This window comes from Rhipicephalus microplus, chromosome X, assembly GCF_043290135.1.
Source record: "Rhipicephalus microplus isolate Deutch F79 chromosome X, USDA_Rmic, whole genome shotgun sequence".
Taxonomy (NCBI): Eukaryota; Metazoa; Arthropoda; class Arachnida; order Ixodida; family Ixodidae; genus Rhipicephalus; species Rhipicephalus microplus.
In genome coordinates this window covers 178,944,799-178,963,807 of record NC_134710.1, presented here as the reverse complement: position 1 = coordinate 178,963,807, position 19,009 = coordinate 178,944,799, and the positions used below count along the sequence as shown (strand labels likewise).

Genomic DNA, 19,009 nt, shown 5'->3' with positions numbered 1-19,009 from the left:
TTGGATTTTGCCCGTGCAGTGTGACGCAATGTTTGTTCATTTTAGCGTCCGCCCACTAATTCAAACTCCACTTAATTCGAACAATTTTACTGTTCTCCTAGAGTTCGAACTAACGAGCGTTTACTGCATTCATAAAGGTAATCGTACCCAACAGGGTTAGCTAGATTTAGTAATAGCTATCTAACATGTAATGTGTAGCATGTAACAGAAAACAGGACACAGAAAAGGGAGAAACAGCAACAACGTGAATTGCCGTCTCTCTCTTGTTTCTTTTCTGGTGGCTCTCTTGCTTCCCTGCTCGTGTCTTGTTTAGAGTTGTTGATATCTCTCCCTTGATCCTTTCTGTTTTGCCAGTGTCATGCTATATTACACTAGAGCTGTTATGCCCACCGTTTGTCCGGTTCGCGATGTTGAAGAGAAATTGTCATCTACATGCCGGTGCAGCAACATCAAGCCGAATTCAGAATGGGTTTGCCTAGTTAAGACATAGAGCAACATAATTAGGTCTTGTTGAGCATGGTAATACCTGTTTAGCTAAGGTTATTTGAACTAAATATGTGAAACCTTTAGTGTGTCCAGTCATGCAGAGCTCGGAGGCGAGTTGAGGTAAGAAGAATTAAAACAGCCTGGTTAGTTCTGATTAGCCGAATCTGCTTATTATTCCCAGGAAACTTAGGATGCAAGCTTATTTAATCCAAGCCTCTATATACAAATTACACCAGCTAAGGCAGTCATTCTCATCAAGCTCTAAATATTATTATTTTGATTTGATATGCAAGCTGATTGATACAGAGCCTCGATTATGTGACTTAAACTAAACAAGCCAAATAGTGTAATTATGCTGGTTAAGATAGTTATCGTTATTCAAATTCTTTGTGCTGCGATTGCCAACCCAATATAACCCAATCGACACCTGGCCATTTCTCGTGACTTAAAGTGGAATCACGTGACAACATCGTGCATCGGCATGTGAAAGCACGCGTGCCTGGTCAAACCAGGACCAGCCAATAGCAAGCCAGCCCTGCTCTGCCCCAGTCTTGCACCACCCAGCACAAGCTGCACACACCTAGTCATAAAGTTTAGTTCAGCTGGGTAGTCATCGAAAACACCAGCAGTACTTTTGTTTTGCGCGTAGCACAGACGCTGTTTTGTCACGGGCCGAGGAGCTGCCACTGCTCCAAGCTCAAGCCAGGTTAAAAATGTAGATTCACCTTCAGAGTCTGTCGCTCAGCGTCATAACGAGATCATTAATGCATATTTAATGCAGAACTTCCCCAGTTATCCAGAGTTTTACAGTGCTCAAAAAAAAAAAAGTCCGGCTGCCTAACTTTAAAACAGTTTCAGCATAATGTTTTGCCACGCGCTTGAGAAAGCTGAAGTCCTAGCCTCCATCTTTGCGTCCAAATGCGGAGATTAGTCGAAATTACGCAGTAATCATAACATCAGGCTTATTTTGTGTCTCATCGGGCAAATCTGCAATTGCCGATTATATACAACAAATCATCCAGCATTCAGTGGATCCCACTGCCTCGAAATCTCATTATCAGACACACCAGCCTAGTTGTCCTTGTTGCGCCAGCAGGAATATTTCCAGAAAGCTTTGATTTGAAGGAGAACTGGGAAGACATGAGTTAACGTCGGAGCTCTTCTGCAGAGTCCCCGCTGCGCGTGTAAGAAATATCTTACCTAGCAGTTTAGAACCCTGTATGCAGCACCTTTCGCACTTTTTTTTAACGTATTCTTGTTGTTGCCGCAGAGGACCCCTTATGTCATTTTCTTCGTTAACCAGCCACGTGGTTCAATTACTTTCATTCGCGCTGCTTTAAAGCAAGCGAAACGCACCTGCTCCACCCGCTTCTTTGTGGCACGAATTAGCGCGCTTCAGCAATTAATTCAGACCGTATTTACGTGCTCTGTACACGATGAAGCGACAAATCAATCATGTAGATTAATAAAGATTTCCCTCTGGACGGAAGTAATATTAGCGAAGTTTTCGGCGGCAATAATTGAGAATAGCAAGTGACGCGGCTGTCATCAGACCTCGTTTCAAGCAGCTGACCCACATAAATTAAACTTTCCAACGCTACAATATTGCACAGAGCACCTCGCTTTTAAACGCTGAAAACGACATATGAGTACAATATAGAAGTGTAGAGTACGACCGTAGCCGGGGGGGGGGGGGGATTTCTTTTTATTTCCGTAATTTTGATGCGGCTGATGTTTTACCAAAATTATATAATGAAAATCGGTATCTTCCTCCAATAGTCAGAGCCTAGTAACCACCATCCACCCCCCCCCCCCCCCCGCTCCTCCTCCTCTGCCTTCATACAACAAGAATTTCTGGCTAGGGGACAGGCGGATGTAGTTCAACAAAGCTTGGTACTGGGCGAGATAGCACGTAGCTTTTGGGAAAGATTAAGCACACAACAGACCTTCGCATAGCCGAAGTACACAGACCAGACACAAACTCGAGCTATATAGGTCAGGCCTGTCCCATGTATCTCGGCTTTGTGAGGGTCTGTTTTGGGCTCAATGTTTAAAAAATATATATTAGCAGTGCAATGAAACGCAAAAATTACCACTTCTTATCACTTGCCGGCTGTATCACCCTGCTATAGCTCAAGGACAAGGCACACCATTCTGTCCCTATGCAATTCTTCGGCTCCGTGATGCTTTTACTCGCGCTAAATGCAGAAAACTCGGCGTGCACTTGTTGGCCACCATGCCTCTTGCTCGATAGATAATGCGCTATACCTTGAGTTCGAGCGAAAAGTGGTGTGCTGTCCACCACGGTGGAGCAGTGGTTAAGGCACTCGCCTGCTGACCGAAAGGTAGTTGGTTCGATCCCGTTTGCAGTGGTCGCATTTCGATGGAAGTGAAATGATACAGACCCATGTGCTGTGCCATGTCCGCGCACGTTGAAAAACACTAGATGTTCGAAATTCCCAGAGGCCTTGACTGTGGCGTCTTTTATATTCATATGTTGGTTTTGAGACATAAAACCCGTGGCATTATTATTATACTATAAATGTTGTGTGCCGAAACAATTGCTTTCGGTCTTATATAGTGAACGGTTGTGAAGCGCGAGTAGTCATTTTTTTTTTTACAAGAAGACGCTGCCTGCGTTGGCCTCGCGAAACGACAGAGGGAAAGGGGAGTGATAGTTGGTACGAGACTCGAGCATGAGGCACGAGATGCCTGACGTGAGCATGCGCAGTGGGGGTGTAGACGGCGGCGCCGACACCGGCTTCACGACCTCGTACGACTAAGAAATGCTCCGCATTTAAAATAACTGGTCAAAGAGAGCCGCACCTTCGAACTTTCCACCTTCACACTTTTCAAAATAAAATCCGTACCTCGTGAACAACAAATATTCGAGAACACCCTATGTGTAACATGGCGGAAAGGTCGAATATTCACATTTATGGAGCACTAGGAAATAGAGTCCTCTCGCAGGTTTTTGGTCTCCAAACCTTGGAGAAAAATTTTTCAAGTTCACTATGCTGTTCACACGGTGTGAACAGCATAGTGAACTTAAATTACAACGTATTTTAATAGTGTTTCTTTGATGAATTACCGCAGTTCAGACTTGATTCACCGCTAGGCATTCATTCTCCTAAGTAAATATTATAGAAAATCTTAACGGGAATATTTCTCAGGTCTTTTTACATCGCCCGCGAGTTTTAGGATGCAAATGTACTGTCGAGTAAAGGAGTGCAGAAAACATATTACTCTGTTCCAATTGAAATGAGCTGCTTGTCACTTAACGCGGGTGGTATGAGTGTGCGTGTGTTGCAATATATAGAAGAGCTTACTTTACCCTTAATGGTGGCACCAAAAATATTGTTTTCGGTGATTTTCCCCCAACGCAAGTGAACATTAAACACATTCGTATAGACCCTTCTTCTTGTTCCTTCTTTTAAGGTTTTGGAGGGTTTTAAAACACACTCATCTAAATCCAATTATAATCCTATAAAAATACATTCGTCCCCAGGCGCAAAGCGGCTGAAGAACATTGAAGCAATTCACGCCGCGGATTACAGGGTAAATGAGCCAGCACCCTTGCGCTGTATCTGCGATGATGCTACATCGTCTGCTGGCTCGGGACTGAACATACCCGTTGTTCGTTGCGAGGAGACAATGAGAAATTTGGTACAGACCTTTGATTAACCCGTGCGTATAGGTTAGCAAATTGAATGGAACTCACTCAGATTCACACAAAAATACATATATTAAAAAATTATGGCTCGCTCAGACTCACCTCTTCTATTCTAACTGTATTTTGTTGGAGAGGTTGAGGTTTATATTTCTTCGGTTGCTCCATTTGTATAAGTTTTGCAGCTAAAACCTCTACCCTGCTGAGCTAATTTGGATTGCGACTTACCGAAATTCTATTCATGTACGTTCCTTTAATCCTGCCAAAAATACCGTTAAGACGGCATCCTCGGGACCAAAACTTGCCATAGTTTCAAAATATGTTCCGAAATACATTATTCAAAATTTATACAGCCCGCCATATATTTATGCTCTCATTGGCGGCTTCACTTGTTTCCTCGTTCTTTTCTTTATTCTTTTTTTTCCCATTGCCCTCTGTAATGTAGCGAATCAGGCACAACATGGTCAACCTCCTCGCCTCTCTGCCTCCCCCTCTCTTTCGCTCACGGAAAACGGATTCAGAGGTCATCCACTTGTGAACAGTGTCCAACTTACTCCAAATTTTTGTTGAATAGTGATCAAATGAAAATCATTCATACAGGTGCCATTTTCAGAGCAACGTTATCTATATTACTGGTTTATTAATAATACGACACTCTGCGCTTCATGCTTCTATTTGTTAAGCACCCATCTACTTTAGGCAGCTGAACAAAAGTATTACAGGCATTGCATAAAATAATTAGCGCAACTTTCATGATGTCGCTCAAGGCTGTGTCACAGCAGAGCTGGCAGGCATGTTTCGGATTCTCTAGCAAGCTATCTGTACCGAATGCTTGCGCGGTCATTGAGCCAGTGCCAGTTTATGATAATAGTAATTTTCTATGTACGCCACAGGACAAACCTTCACCATAACAGAACTTTTTGAGAGCCTAGTTTGTGCATATCGACGAAAGTTACTTAGCGCAAGAAAAACGGAGCCCACAATAAAGACACACAAGTGCATGTGACACAGAAATTCGGTGAACCCCTTTACATTTGAACTTCTCTTGTTAACCATCAGTACAGAATGCTTGGGTGGTCATTGACCACGTGCCTGTTCGTGATTATGGTTATTTATTATATACAATACAAGGCGAGCCTCGATCCTAACAGCTCTGCTGTAAAACTATGCTGCCATCGATCGCATCTAGAATTCAACTTTTCCTCTAAAACGTCGAATATTTTATTTAAACGTTTTCAGTTGTTGCCTGGAGTAAAGCTTCATTTCATTCATAAATTTCTTCTTGGCAGCAACGGCAGTGCAATAATTTCAAATTCATACAAATTGAATAATTTTTTGACAAAACAAGAACAGCTGGACCGATTTGCTTACATGGCGTTATACTTGACTGCATCTTTTTATTTCAAAGACCCAAAAAGATTTGCATTGAGGACCTGGGGTGCTATGCAGAATGATGCGAGCTTATCAGGTAGACAAGTTTGCTCTGAGCTCGCTCTACGGCGGCCATGACACGAAGAAAGTGTGAAGCGCGTGATAGCAGCGTTGATAAAAATGGCTACAAAAACGCGCGTGGCATTGGAAACGCATGGGGGACATTTGTGGTTGTTATTAGAGAAATGCCACGTGCGAACACGTGAGCGTCACCACTCAGTCAGAATTTAAACGTTGCGGTGATGTCAGCGTGATTGTCGCGCTATCTTTTGCTACACGCGTCTCCCACAGGCGTATTAATGGGCGTTTGTCCTCTTTTTTTTACAAGCTCTTTCGTTCCACCTACAGCATGAGAATTCCCACTCTCGAAGAGTGCTGCTAATTTCGCTTCTATGAAATATTGCAGACAAATATACGGACAGGAGGTCACCAGGAGCGCTCGCATCATAGCGGCAACGCGGCTGTGATTGAATACGTCGTGAGCACGGTGAATTTGAATGCGAGACATCATGGCCGCGTAGTGATAGCGCTTTTATTTCTGCGTGCATGTGTGCATAGTATGCGCGGTAAAGCTGATAGATTGTTCGTGCCGTTCGACATGAGTACTGCTCATCGGCAAGAGCAAACGTGTTGGGCAAACCCAATCTTCGCCGCGGGCGTCTGTCAATCAAACTGATTGACGCGTGAACTCAGATACAAACTCGTTGATTCTGAGAAGGCCCCACTTCAATCCGTGACCGTCATAGTGCCGGTTTCACTGTCAAGAATTTGTTGCGGTGAAGCTAAGCGGCAGCTTCTTTGCATATAAAATATTTTGGTAAGCTTGCACTACTTGTGCAAGACTGGAGCCATAGAGGACTTTGGTATAACCTAGCTTCTTGCAGCTTCTTAAGATGGTCGTTCACTCATGTGCTTGGTCGGCTTTGAAGTTAAGACCGCATCAGCTCTATCTTAATTTTGATTGCAGTAATTGACTGAGGTTTAGCGACCTTTACACTGAACTGCATTTTCTTCATTGCTAAGGTATAAAATAAAGGGCAATTATGTGGAGCGCAATTGGCAAAACCATGATCAGTGTGGAGCTATTAAACGTAATCCTTATTAGCAATATAATAATTGATTTAATAGTAAGGCTTTAATTAGGACGGTATTACTTAGAGTGCTCATAACTAACGTCGCGTTAATCACCAAGGTTTAGTTAGCTCATCCACTAGCATGCTTTAGTTAGCCCAGTCCTAGCTTTACATGGCGTCATTAGCATGATCTTCTTAAAATGTGGGGTAATTACCTCGGCCCAGGCGTGTAGACAAAAATGTTTCAGGGGCGAAGCGCCTAAAGCCGTGGGTCTGGCCCTGCTAGCTCGTACCTGGCCGCCTAGTTCGATGACTCACTCAGCAGCTGCGGACGTACGGATGGACAGACAGACTGACATACGAATGAACGAACGAATGAACGAACAGACGGACGGAAGGACGGATAGACAGACACACAGACAGACAGTCAGACAGACAGACAGATGGACGTATGGCAGATTCACGTCTTATTCATGAAACCCTCATAGCATTCGCGCCAGTGATCATCGTTCACTCCGTGGATATGCTGTGATATTTTTCGGGGGGGGGGGGGGGGGCACCTCATTGATTTCAGGCATTGACCGATTGACCGAAATCAATAGATTTCGGACCTCATTGTTTGTCCAGGCTGTTGGCGGAGCAGCGTATCATCGAGCGAAGCTGGTACACAGCCGTGCAACTAGTTGCTAAGTAACACGCTCTGACGTCATGAATGCACGTTTTTTTTGTGTGTGTTAGAAAGATTTCGGCATGCTTTGAACAGCCCCTCTGTTTGAAATCAACTTGCTATGATTCTCCTGATGTAACGTTTTACTTTAGCTGCAGCAAGTATTACGAAACAATATGAGTAGGAACTGCCAAAAAAGTACGTAATTTTTGTGTATTTATGTGAGAGTTTTTGGCCCAAAGTTTCCTTTTAAGGGTTGTCTAACAGAAGTGTGTGCACTACATGAATAGTGCAAGATGTTCGGATGCAGGAAATTATCAAATGGGCGCATATTTTGTAAATTATGCTCTATACAACCTATTATTACTACAGATAACGCGAAAACATGACTAATAATAAGCTTTACCCGGTTCAAAACCTTATACATGCAGTATTACCCCTTTAACCTCGACTGTCCAACGCTGCACACTGTATTAGTTCAAACACATGTGCTTGAAAACACAAGAAAATTTTCAGGCATGACAATCATTCGTTACATAAAGTACAAGTCAATGCCAGTGGGGCACATATTATTGGTCGAAATGGGGATTCATACAGGGGACAATAGTTTGCATAAAAATTCACGACTTTATAGCCTGATTTTATTAAAATAAATCCTAAGATTATTCCATGGCTTCTAAAGATGGTAACTAAAGATTACCACGGTACCTTGCGCAGTGTAGAAGCAACAGTTTTCCGTTCTCTCGAACATCCACAAATGTTAAGCCATTCCAGCGCTTGGCTGCTCTTGGACGGGTTTTATCAGCATCACAAAAATTGCGGAAAGAACATCTGTAGCTACTAAATACTTGCGCGAAGAAAACCAGCGGTGGTTTTTCTTGTGGTTTATCCGAGTTTGGGAATCGCGAGATCATAGAGATGCGCGAAATAATTAAGCGTAATCTCCCCATGCCCAACTATATCCGTATCTTGCACCACGCATGGCAAGGCCTGGTAAAGGAGGAACGAGAGCTCTTCAGAAGCGAAGCGCACATCCTCACCCTTAGTGTGTTCATCAAGATAGTTACAAAATGCAATAAATTCTCTTGCAGAACGCGAAGCGTGGAGGTGATTGTCTTTTATATCTCAAATATTTCGCGCTGCGTAACTGCGTGGAGTCGCTTTTGTACGCAGGTTACGTGGTGTCTAATACGATGCCGTTCAAAATGTTGCAAAGTTTTAGTGCGTTGTTGTAAGAGAGCATTACACTGGCCAGAGCTAGAGGCTTTCTAGGGACAAAGCCAAGATTGGCTGCACTTCCGTTCCTCTGTGTATACAGAAAGTGGCCTTCAGTGTTTTGTCTTGGAAGACTTCCGGAATCAGGGATGGGTATTATCGTTGGGTCCGGAACGCTATCGAATTGCTTAAACCCCCGTTAAGACAGATCGAAACTAGAGCTCTGCGAACACGGCGCCTGAGCGTGAACATAGATTTAAAGAAAAGAAAAAAAAAGAACAGTGCTGGCGTTCAGGCCTCCGGCTTTGCTGTGAGCTTTGTGTGAATGAAAATAAACGCGTGGACGAAACCCGCGCGCACTGGCCAGACCATATTGCTGCTTCGGCTCTCAGGATTGAGTTTCAGGTGGGGATTCGTTTGTAAGCTATTTTACTCTTGTCCGGTTAGCCGAACCCCAATACCTGCATAAAAAGTTGAGCTCATTCCACACGGGGAGCAACTCTTCTATTTTCCAAAGAGAAAACTATTGCTGACAAAGCAATAATACGGTGCTCTTTGTGTTTGTTCGAAAAACATTTGTCCTTACAGCTAGCACTGATGTCTACAACTATTCTTAATCTCAATCAATCCTAATTGTTGCTCGAAATCAAGTTATGTCTTTTCTTAAACTTCAAGATCTTTCACGTTCTAATGCAGTTTGCCATTGTTGGGCCTCGTTCTCTTACATTATTGTCTTCACTGTTTGGTGGCATCTGATCATCGAAAAAGGGAAATGAACAGCCGAAGCTACGAAACAGTGCGCTTTGTAAGCGTCATAACTGAAGAAAAAAAACATGGTTGCTCACTCCATCATATGAATCACATAACACGAAATCGAAACACGTCTTCACAGGAGTAGTTGATGGTTCACTTTAACTTGATATATCAGAGCATGTACAATGACTATTGGTGTTTGGCAGCTAGAGGTTTCTTTAACGCGGATGCACCAGTGTTACGCTTGATCGCGCATTTCCATTTTAACGACAAAAGTCCATGGTCATGATTAAACGTTTGTGGAGATTGAAGTAGTTAACATAGACTGAATGCAGCATTGTGTGAATACCGCCTATAGGTGCCGTAAACAGACGCATAATAAACATATGCACTCATTCAAGCCACCGTACTTAAGAAGCGATAACTCACTAAACGAATCAGAGGCATGCAGAATGAAGACAGCATACTTCTCTTCTGTTCGTTGAGTGCGCTATGGTTTCTTAAAAACGCTGAACTACTAATACGCCTAAGAAAGCCCCTTTAAAGATTATTTGTTTGAGTAAAAACAGTGCAGTGTACGCTTCCAAGCGATGAAGTGACCTATGCCTCTGCTCGTGCATACCACACAGCACTTCAGGAACGGGAGATGCATCGTTCGTAGCTTGAGCGGTAAACACGCGAAGCCGTTCTTGTCCCTTCATGAAACAGAGCGCGCAAGACACGGGACAGTTTTATGAAGAAAGATGAAAAACCAACACGCCCAAACATCATTCTTTTTGCAGTTCTGCATGGTCCCGTTGGCGTGTCTTTCGCGCAGAAAGTGTGAGATATATCAGGTGCGTTTCTGCAGCCTCGTGTGTGTCGGTAGAGCATGTGAGTTGAGTGCTAGGCACCTTTCACTGCGTACCGAAAGGTCCTGGTGGATTCCGGCACAAAAGCTTTCGCATTCGAAAAGTTACATCATAAAAATGGCCCACGTAGCCATGAATTACTTAATATATACTGCATTAACTTTGAAATGAAAACAGTAATTATTGTCTTTACTTATATGAATTAGTGAACTGAGGCTGATGAATCCTGTTTCCATGCGCACTTACTTCCACTTTCGCGATGTTAGTTCCTGGAGTGTCCGGCGAATTCGAGTGGCAGTTTTATTACTACTCCATGTTAGCGTAACAGGACTCTGTTTCATGTGTCATCCCGACATTTCCTTCCAAAAGATTGGACACGCCTTTGAAACTTGCCTTCTACACTTGGTATATTTTGATGCATTTGAAAAAGCAATCAGTTTAGAACCTTATTTAATGACACTTTTTATAAATAACGTGAGTACACCTAGATTTTTAAGAGGTTAGGAAGAGTTTATTTTGACGTAGTACCTAACAAATAGTTGGACACAGTATCTGCACAACAATGACAGTAATGAACAGACACGGAACGGCTAGACACAATATACATTATCACAAAAGTCATTGTTTTTTATCACCCCCTCCTTCCATTTGTCATGCTGTGAAAAATGTGTTGCGTTTATTTCTATAGCACTATCCCCTCTGCTGTCCCTTGATCTGCCAACCATGTGATCCACTCAGTGTCTAGTCGAGTAAACAGCCCATACGAAGGTGCAGTACGAAGGGTTGTTTCTTCAGCGGCCCCTGGAGTCTTTGTGTTCATCTTCAAGGCATTGACCAACGTTCACACTATATCTAAATTGCATGATGTCCATCTTCATCTGCTTGAGTGATGGCGCACTAAGTCCACAAAAGGAGCCGGTCGGACACAACCGGGATTGCCTAACACATTATCGACAAAATACCACCGTCTCTGCTTATTTTTTTTCAAGTTCATAGTATAGTCTCTTATGTTCGTTGGGGCTTAGACTGGAATCATCACGCTTCGTCTTGGGTACCATTTCAGCAGATCTTTGTTACTAATGATGTGGAGCGATACTCTGTTTTTTTTTTATTTCGAGATCTTACAGGTTATACAGTTCACCTAAGGTTAAATGTGTATGCATGCAGTGTCAGGGCTTGTTGTGATTCGTCTGCGCTGTGCCTCCCGCATTCACTTCAATGGCAGAATAGCTAAAGATAGAGTAGACAAAGCTAGTGCACTGCACACCATCCCACGTAAAACAACAACGATTAGTAGAGGTTTCTTAATCGATGTTTTTTTTTTCATTCCAGTATGAGTATATTACTTATTTCGTTAAGAGGCAAATTGCTAGACTACCTTTCCCTTTTCTTGAGGTGTTTTAATAATAATAATAATAATAATAATAATAATAATAATAATAATAATAATAATAATAATAATAATAATAATAATAATAATAATAATAATAATAATAATAATAATATTAATAATAATAATAATAATAATAATAATAATAATAATAACACTAATAATAATTCGAGGAGGCTACTCAACAATCTACCAAATTCATGCTATCAATCAGGTAGTAGAGAAATGCTCAGAATATAACCAACCGCTATACGTAGCCATCATAAATTACGAGAAGGCATTTGGTTCAGTAGAAATATCAGCAGTTATGCAGACACTGCGGAATCAGGGCGTCGATGAAGCATATATAAACAACCTGGAAGAAATCTACAGGGGATAAACTGCAACCATAATGCTTCATAAAGAAAGCAACAGCATACCAATCAAGAAGGGTGTAAGGCAGGGGGATACAATCTCCCCAATGCTATTTACCGCGTGCTTACAGGAGGTTTTCAGAGGCCTGGAATGGGAACAGTTAGGGGTAAGAGTTAATAGAGAGTACCTTATTAACCTGCGCTTTGCCGATGACATTGCATTGCTGAGTAACTCAGGGGAGGAATTGCAACTCATAATTACGGAGTTAGACAAGGAGAGCAGAAAGGTGGGTCTTAAAATCAATCTGCAGAAAACTAAAGTAATGTACAACAACCTCGGAAGAGAGCAGTGCTTCGAGATAGGTAATAGTCCGCTTCAAGTTGTAAAAGACTATGTCTACTTAAAGCAGGTAATAACCGCAGAGCTGAACCACGAGATTGAAGTAACTAGAAGAATAAGAAAGGGGTGGAGCACATTTGGCAAGCACTCTAAAATTATGACAGGTAGATTGCCACTATTCCTCAAGAGGAAGGTATACAGCAGCTGTATCTTGCCGGTACTTAGCTACGGAGCAGAAACCTGGAGACTTAGAAAGAAGGTTCAGCTTAAATTGAGGACAATGCAGCGAGCAAGGGAAAGAAGAATGGTAGGTGTAACCTTAAGAGACAAGACCAGAGCAGAGTGGGTTAGGGAACAAACGGGGGCTAAGGATATAATCGTGAAAATCAAGAAGAGGAAATGGACATGGGCCGGGCATATAGTGCGTAGACAGAACAACCACTGGTCATTAAGAGTAACTAACTGGATTCCTAGAGAGGGCAAGAGAGTTGTGGGGAGACAGAAGCCAGGTGGGCAGATGAGATTAAGAAGCTTGCCGGTATAAATTGGCAGCAGCAAGCACAGGACCGAGTTAACTGGCGGAACATGGGAGAGGCCTTTGTCCTGCAGTGGACGTTGTCAGACTGATGATGATCATCATGATAGTTACAATATTATTAATAAATAATTCTTAGTATTGAGCTTAGATGTTCTACCTGGGGCCTACTCAAACCTAGTAAAAGCTATCCCTCCCTACACCAGAATTCATTCGTTCTTTTTTTCAGTACGCCAATGTCAGACCCTCGTGGAATTTTTTTCATTCACTTCATCTTTTGTGTCCTCTGCAGGTTAAGCTGGTGAGCTTCAAGTCGTGCGTTTCGTTCCTTGTTTGACGCCTGCTTTTTGATGTGTGCGAAATAATATAAAAGCTGTTTAACAGCTGTTTTACTTAGCGTTACTTGTAGTGTGTTAGGGAAGGCCCCTGCTGTCAAAATTAATTTGATGTTTTCAATTACGGCCAGCCTCATAACTGGATTGAGACTTTCGCTCATAAAAAGTCATTGCAGGTGTCACCTAAGACTTTCTTGTTCTTGTCTCCAGAAATCGAAATGTTCACAGGGGTCTTGTGAAGTGCCAGTTATCGATGTGCGCTGAACATGTATACCGTTTTGCTGCAATCTTCCTGAGGAGATGGAGTTGTGTACGTGTTCAGCTTCCGTGAGTTTTTAGTTACTACAGCGCTAAAGAAAATGTGAATCACAGATTGAACACGCACAGATTGCACAGATTGAACACACACAGATCGAACAGGCGTACTTGCCTTTAAACAGACGTACTTGGTGTCGCGAATAAGGAATGCGCATGAACTCGACCGTCTTTACCACCTGTTAGGTGTCAACGCTGCCTTGCTGTCGGTGCTTGTTGGATCTCATCCGGTCGTCCCAGTGCGCCAGCTGTTTTCTTCTTGCCGTATGGGTGCCTTCAGTGCTGGCGCACAGAATGAAATTTTCGTCAAAGTGCTCACACCATCTTTTTTTGTGTTTCTTTTCTTTTTTCAGGTTCGGTTTGCATGTAACCTTTATTTTTATAAATATAGTTAGAACCTATAATTAGAGCCAATGATTAGTCTATAATTAGAGCCAATGAGTAGGCCGAAACTCTCAGTTATGAAAGCTTGCAAAAACATTTTGCCTATGGAGCCCTTGTCTCAACATTTTGACGACGAGTGGTATCGTTCCTTGCAAACGTCACCACACATAGGTTTGAAGGTAAACAACTGTCGAGATCCAAACCATTTCGACAGCGCTTGCTCATAAGAAGCCTTATTTGTGTGCCAGCATGAATGAAAAAAAAAACAGTAGTGTATGGAGAGAAACACATGCAGCAGATATTAATTAATTTAATGTGCTAGTACTTTTTGGAGTTGGCGTAAGCAGTAGGAAATCGTGCCGGAGACAACACCGGCCTAGTGTAGTCGGTGCATCTAACCTGTGCACAGCGTAATAGGCTAAAAGTAAAATGAGCTGATCCTGAGAGCCACATGGTTCACGTGGTCAATCTCCACATCTTGACTGGATTGGATTGGATCAACATTTATTGGGTCCTGCAAGACATGTACGTAATCGCAATATTGCAAAACACTCCGCTGGTTGTTACTCCAGCCTACTTTGTAAAGCAGTTTAGCAGAAGCAAGTTACTGCCAGAAAATCAACTGCCTTTTCAGTGAGGCACAAAAAGTATAGTTGCTCGGGTGGAAGCATACATGTTTTTATAGTTGTTGATTATTAACTACGGAAACGGTAATGCACAATAATTGAACAGCAATAAGATTGATATGTCTTGTAGCTATTTCGGCATTCGTCTATCAGCGCTTATCTGTCATCGTGAATCAGTATAAGATATTGATTCTTTAGCGCTTCATTCACACATTATCGCATATTCTCCACATCACCCGATCGAACGTGACGGCGACACAAGGCGGGAAGAACTCGAGACTGCGGCCAAGAAATTGATTTTAGAAAGGACCCATTGATCGTTGTATTGTCTCTATCACGATTGATCTTCTCGGAGCACTTGGCGATTTCCGCTTTAGCTGCCTCAATGCACTTCCACTGCTCCGTTCGCGTTCAAGCGCGGAGTGCCATACAGACTCGCTGCCTTAACCCGCCTGGTCGGGACCCCCCGCAGGCCCTGCTGGCAGTCTCCTGCAGAGCGCGGCGCTGCCGGGTGCCCTAGCCGCAGCTGCCGCCTGCCTGCTGCTGGCGCTGAGTGTAGCCTGCCTGCTGCAACGTCGCCGTCGTAAGACGGAAGACCAGCCTGCCGCCTCCGACCAGGGTGCCTACGAGCGCCTGGACTGCAGCCGCTCGCCCAGGGTGTCTATCTCGGTGGCCGGCCCCAGCGACCGCACGCCCTCGCCCACGTCCCGGCGTAGTCTGCGCCGTGGCACCAACGAGCCGCACTTCTATGGCGGCTGCATAGCGTAAGGACTGCGCTTGAAGGACAGCGTCCATTTTTAGGCTGACTACTCCCAAAAACATCTCCGCCACGTCTATGTGGATAAGGACACCTTAAAGTTTGATCGAGTTCATACAGAAGAATGCAATACGAGGGGGAAAGGAAGGCGTATTGTGCTGAAGTTTATTTTTGCTTCCTACCAGTTTACTTGTGTCAAATGGTTGAGTTCCACAAGCTTTGCTCAATGCGTAATAATGGAACATAGTAAGACGAACAGGGCTTTTCGTTCCCATAAATGCTGCTTGTAATTGATCGGCGTTCTGTTACTGTGTGTCCATCATTAAGACTACGGATGTGATGGACTTAGCTCTTACGAATTATTTTGTCATGAAAAGCCCCTTTTGTGAATTATAACGGTTATTTAAAACATTTGACGCCTGTGGTTTAAACCCAGCCAACCAGCCATTCGCATAGCAAATGTTGTGGGTCAGCTGATGAATAAATTTGGGTGTAAGGACACTTTTACACGTGAAGGTGTGACAGTGAACATGAAGACTTTGCATTGAAATTTCTCCGTGTGCTACAAAGCACGTATACGCCACACTTAGCTTAAGAGAAAAAAGGCGGAAACTCGCAGTGAAGTACAGCGAGCACTCTTTCTTGTCAGTATCGAGTGCTTTTTCCTGTCAGTGTCGTCACTTTCGCATTCTGTTTCGTTTTTTTTGTGCACTACAAGTTTCACCTTGTACTTATAACTATACCAACACGCTCATTCTTAGATCCTTTAATGTATATTAAAACTTCACGCTAGATATTTGCTTTTACTTAACAAGGATCATATGCCCACTGGTGTGCGATATGAGCACAATCTATTTTCAGCATCTGAAGGTACTGAACTGTTAAATCAAGTACGTGTAAGTGCAAAATGATTTTCCCTAAGACATGAAACAAGCCAATGAATACTTAAACTTCATTGTCATTTCTTTTTACCGCTGCAAAACCTCGGAGCACTGGTGCCTTTAACTTTATCACGTGAATAATAAATTTTCGGTCCATATTGAAAGTCTGACACTGCATTTTCAAAGGATTCGGCACACACTCCCAGCTTTTGTTGTGGTATCAAAGGTGGTATTCCCTACTGCTGAAAACAATATTGAAAGGAGATCCTTCGTAGTGGATGCAACAATCCTTTTAAAACAACTGCTTTAGCACGCTACAAATATGTACAGTTACGAATAGATACGCTGAAACAGTGTACAAGGATTTGTCTTCGAAGCAGGATTTGCCCTGACACAAACGCTAAACCTCTGAATGTCTGTGTCTGCACACAAAAGGCAGCAACCACACCTACAGGGAATTCGGGTCTGTGAGAATTCAGGACCAATATTCGTTGAGACTGGTCGACAGAGCCACAGAATAGACATTGATCCTTTCTAGACTCACGGGCTGTAGTGGTCCTCTACGTCAAGAACCGAGTGGCAGGGCCAATATAGCCACCAGCACTATATTAGCAAGAAAGGACCGAAAATAATGAAAATAAAATCTGGAGCAAAATCTGGAGAATGTGGTTTGAAATAATGTGAAAGATTCTCAGCGGCCACCATACTACGCACCTTTGCTTACATCGGAGAAAAAAAAACAAGCTAACCAACATATAGGCACAATTATTAGATTCGCCTCAAGACTCGGATCACTAAAAGCAATGCATGTGCTTGCTGTAGTGGGGTCGTTTATCGCAGCCCTGTAGATATATATGTTCTCTAAGTCTCTGCTGACCTTGAAGGGGAAACCCGCAGATAAGCCTCTCCTTGCCTTTTTATGAGGTTACTTTTCCATGCGCGGCTCTGTGATATAGTGCACAGAGTACATTTTTCATAACAATTTCGTACTTAATAATTACTAAAACGGCGAAATTTTACTCATCCTTGCATGCCTCCTTCTTGTGTCCCCACCTTCGCTTCTCCTACATTTACGTCATTGCTCACCATCTTCCTTGTGTAGAAGAGCAGGCTAGAACAGACCCACTTCAGCGACTTTCTTCAAATAATGTGTCTCTCTTGACCAGATGTTATTACGCAAGCAAAGGGGAAAAAATAGCGCTCGCGTCTTCCCACGTGGGAAACTCGTGTAAATGTGCCGCAGAGGGGTGTGGTTATCGCGTGAATGTTGCGTAATTGGGTATAGTTTGGGAATTCCTAATTGTTATTTCGTCTTGATTATTCGTATATAGTGAATGAAGGAGAAGCGAAGGCAAAGAGTGTATAGTCAAAGTGTGTCTTTATTGCTTGGCGCCGTCTATGTATTGGATGGAGAGGAAACGCCCTTGACTGAATTACGAACGCGTGCATCGCCGCTTATATAAACGCCACCCGTGTTTGAGAGAGACGAGGCGAGGCGAGCATGCGCAGTGGGAGTGGACAGCGCCGGCGCCGAAGATCGACATCGTGCGAGTAAGGATAAAATAATGCTCCGCACTTAAAAAGTGTGAAAGACAGCCTTAAGACTTTTCGCGGGCTTTTATTTGCTTTTATTTGCCCCCCTTCTCATTCCCCCAGCGTAGGGTAGCAAACCGGGCATGTGCCTGGTTAACCTCCCTGCCTTCCCTCTTGTTGTTCATCCCCCTCCCATCCATCATTATTTGCTAAATTCGCTTTTTTTCAACCCTACGACTACTGGCCTGTCGAACGCACCAGCCTATCTGTTGGTTATCGAGTTTAATTGATGTAACGTAATTTGATAAACGGCATGAAAGCCTCAAGTTCTCGCTGGTGAACGCTTCGGTCATGTTGGATAACTCCTATTGTTTTGATTAGGTAAGGGCTCATGCACTGTACATGCTTCTTTGACTGTACCACATGGTACTCCAGGAGACGGTTTTTTCTCTAGCATAGTCACTGCAGGCACCTCTTCCTTGACGTTTCAGACAAGAGCGTCCGATCGACTTCGTGGTGCCCACGCTGGCTGGATCATCCCTGTGCGGCTCCGCTGCCAGCCTCATGTCAGATGCTAGTTCTACTGTCGCTGAACCTTTTGGGCCACCCTGCTCGTCCCCTGGCGATGCTGCACCCGTCTCACTGCTACCTGTCTGTAAGAAACCAAGGCGACGACCCGCTTATGGCATGCACAATAAGGGAACAATCCTGCGTGCCCTATATTTCTTTTATTGTTTTATAATCACCAGCAGTTTGAGAAAGTTGGTAATATATAGGTACAATTAATGATCGTGAATCGGGCATAGGTGAAAATAGACGTAACGCACGCACATAAACAGAGGCACAGCAATAATATTCTTGGGATCATACTGCTACTTTGTGCACAACCAATATCAACATATTCAAATTCAACAAGGTTCCCTTCTGAAGTGTTCTTTGCAGTCCACCGGCCTTCTTCACTAACAACATGTCCAACTATAGTATCGTCTGAAGTTTTCTCCTAAGAGAACTTGTAGTTAAGATGTTTTCGCGTATACTGATTTACTAAGATCATGTAGAAGTCACTAGTACATATCATGACTACAGCATCACAGAAATTTTCGGAAATATAGCGCGCACGCGGAGAGCATGGTTCTGGCTTTTTAAACGTACTCATGCATAGAACATATCCGTACAGATGAGCGTCACTTAAAAAAATTGAATATACGCTTTAAGGGGTGTTAAATTATGCTGCAAGGACACCCATTTGCGTTTTTCTGATATAGACAGATATAACTTTATTCATGCTGCAATTACCGTCTGGTGATTTAGTCAAAGTGATCCATGTATTCTTTTGAAGGAAATGGCGGAAACATGCAGTGAACGAATATTTGACAATATATGGAGATATAAAAAAGATAAAAGTGAAAGTGAA

General features: G+C 43.2%; 1 protein-coding gene across 3 annotated transcripts in view; it reads left to right on the top strand.

Moving 5' to 3' along the window:
- Window positions 1-19,009, top strand: part of LOC119176962 (synaptotagmin-15) — a 368,621-nt gene that overhangs the window by 167,757 nt on the left and 181,855 nt on the right. For all 3 annotated transcript variants that reach the window (XM_075878290.1, XM_075878288.1, XM_075878289.1), the window contains exons 2-3: window positions 14,897-15,188; window positions 18,087-18,250. In XM_075878290.1, coding sequence (XP_075734405.1) covers window positions 14,897-15,188; window positions 18,087-18,250 — 456 coding nt within the window. The remainder of the gene's footprint in view (window positions 1-14,896; window positions 15,189-18,086; window positions 18,251-19,009) is intronic.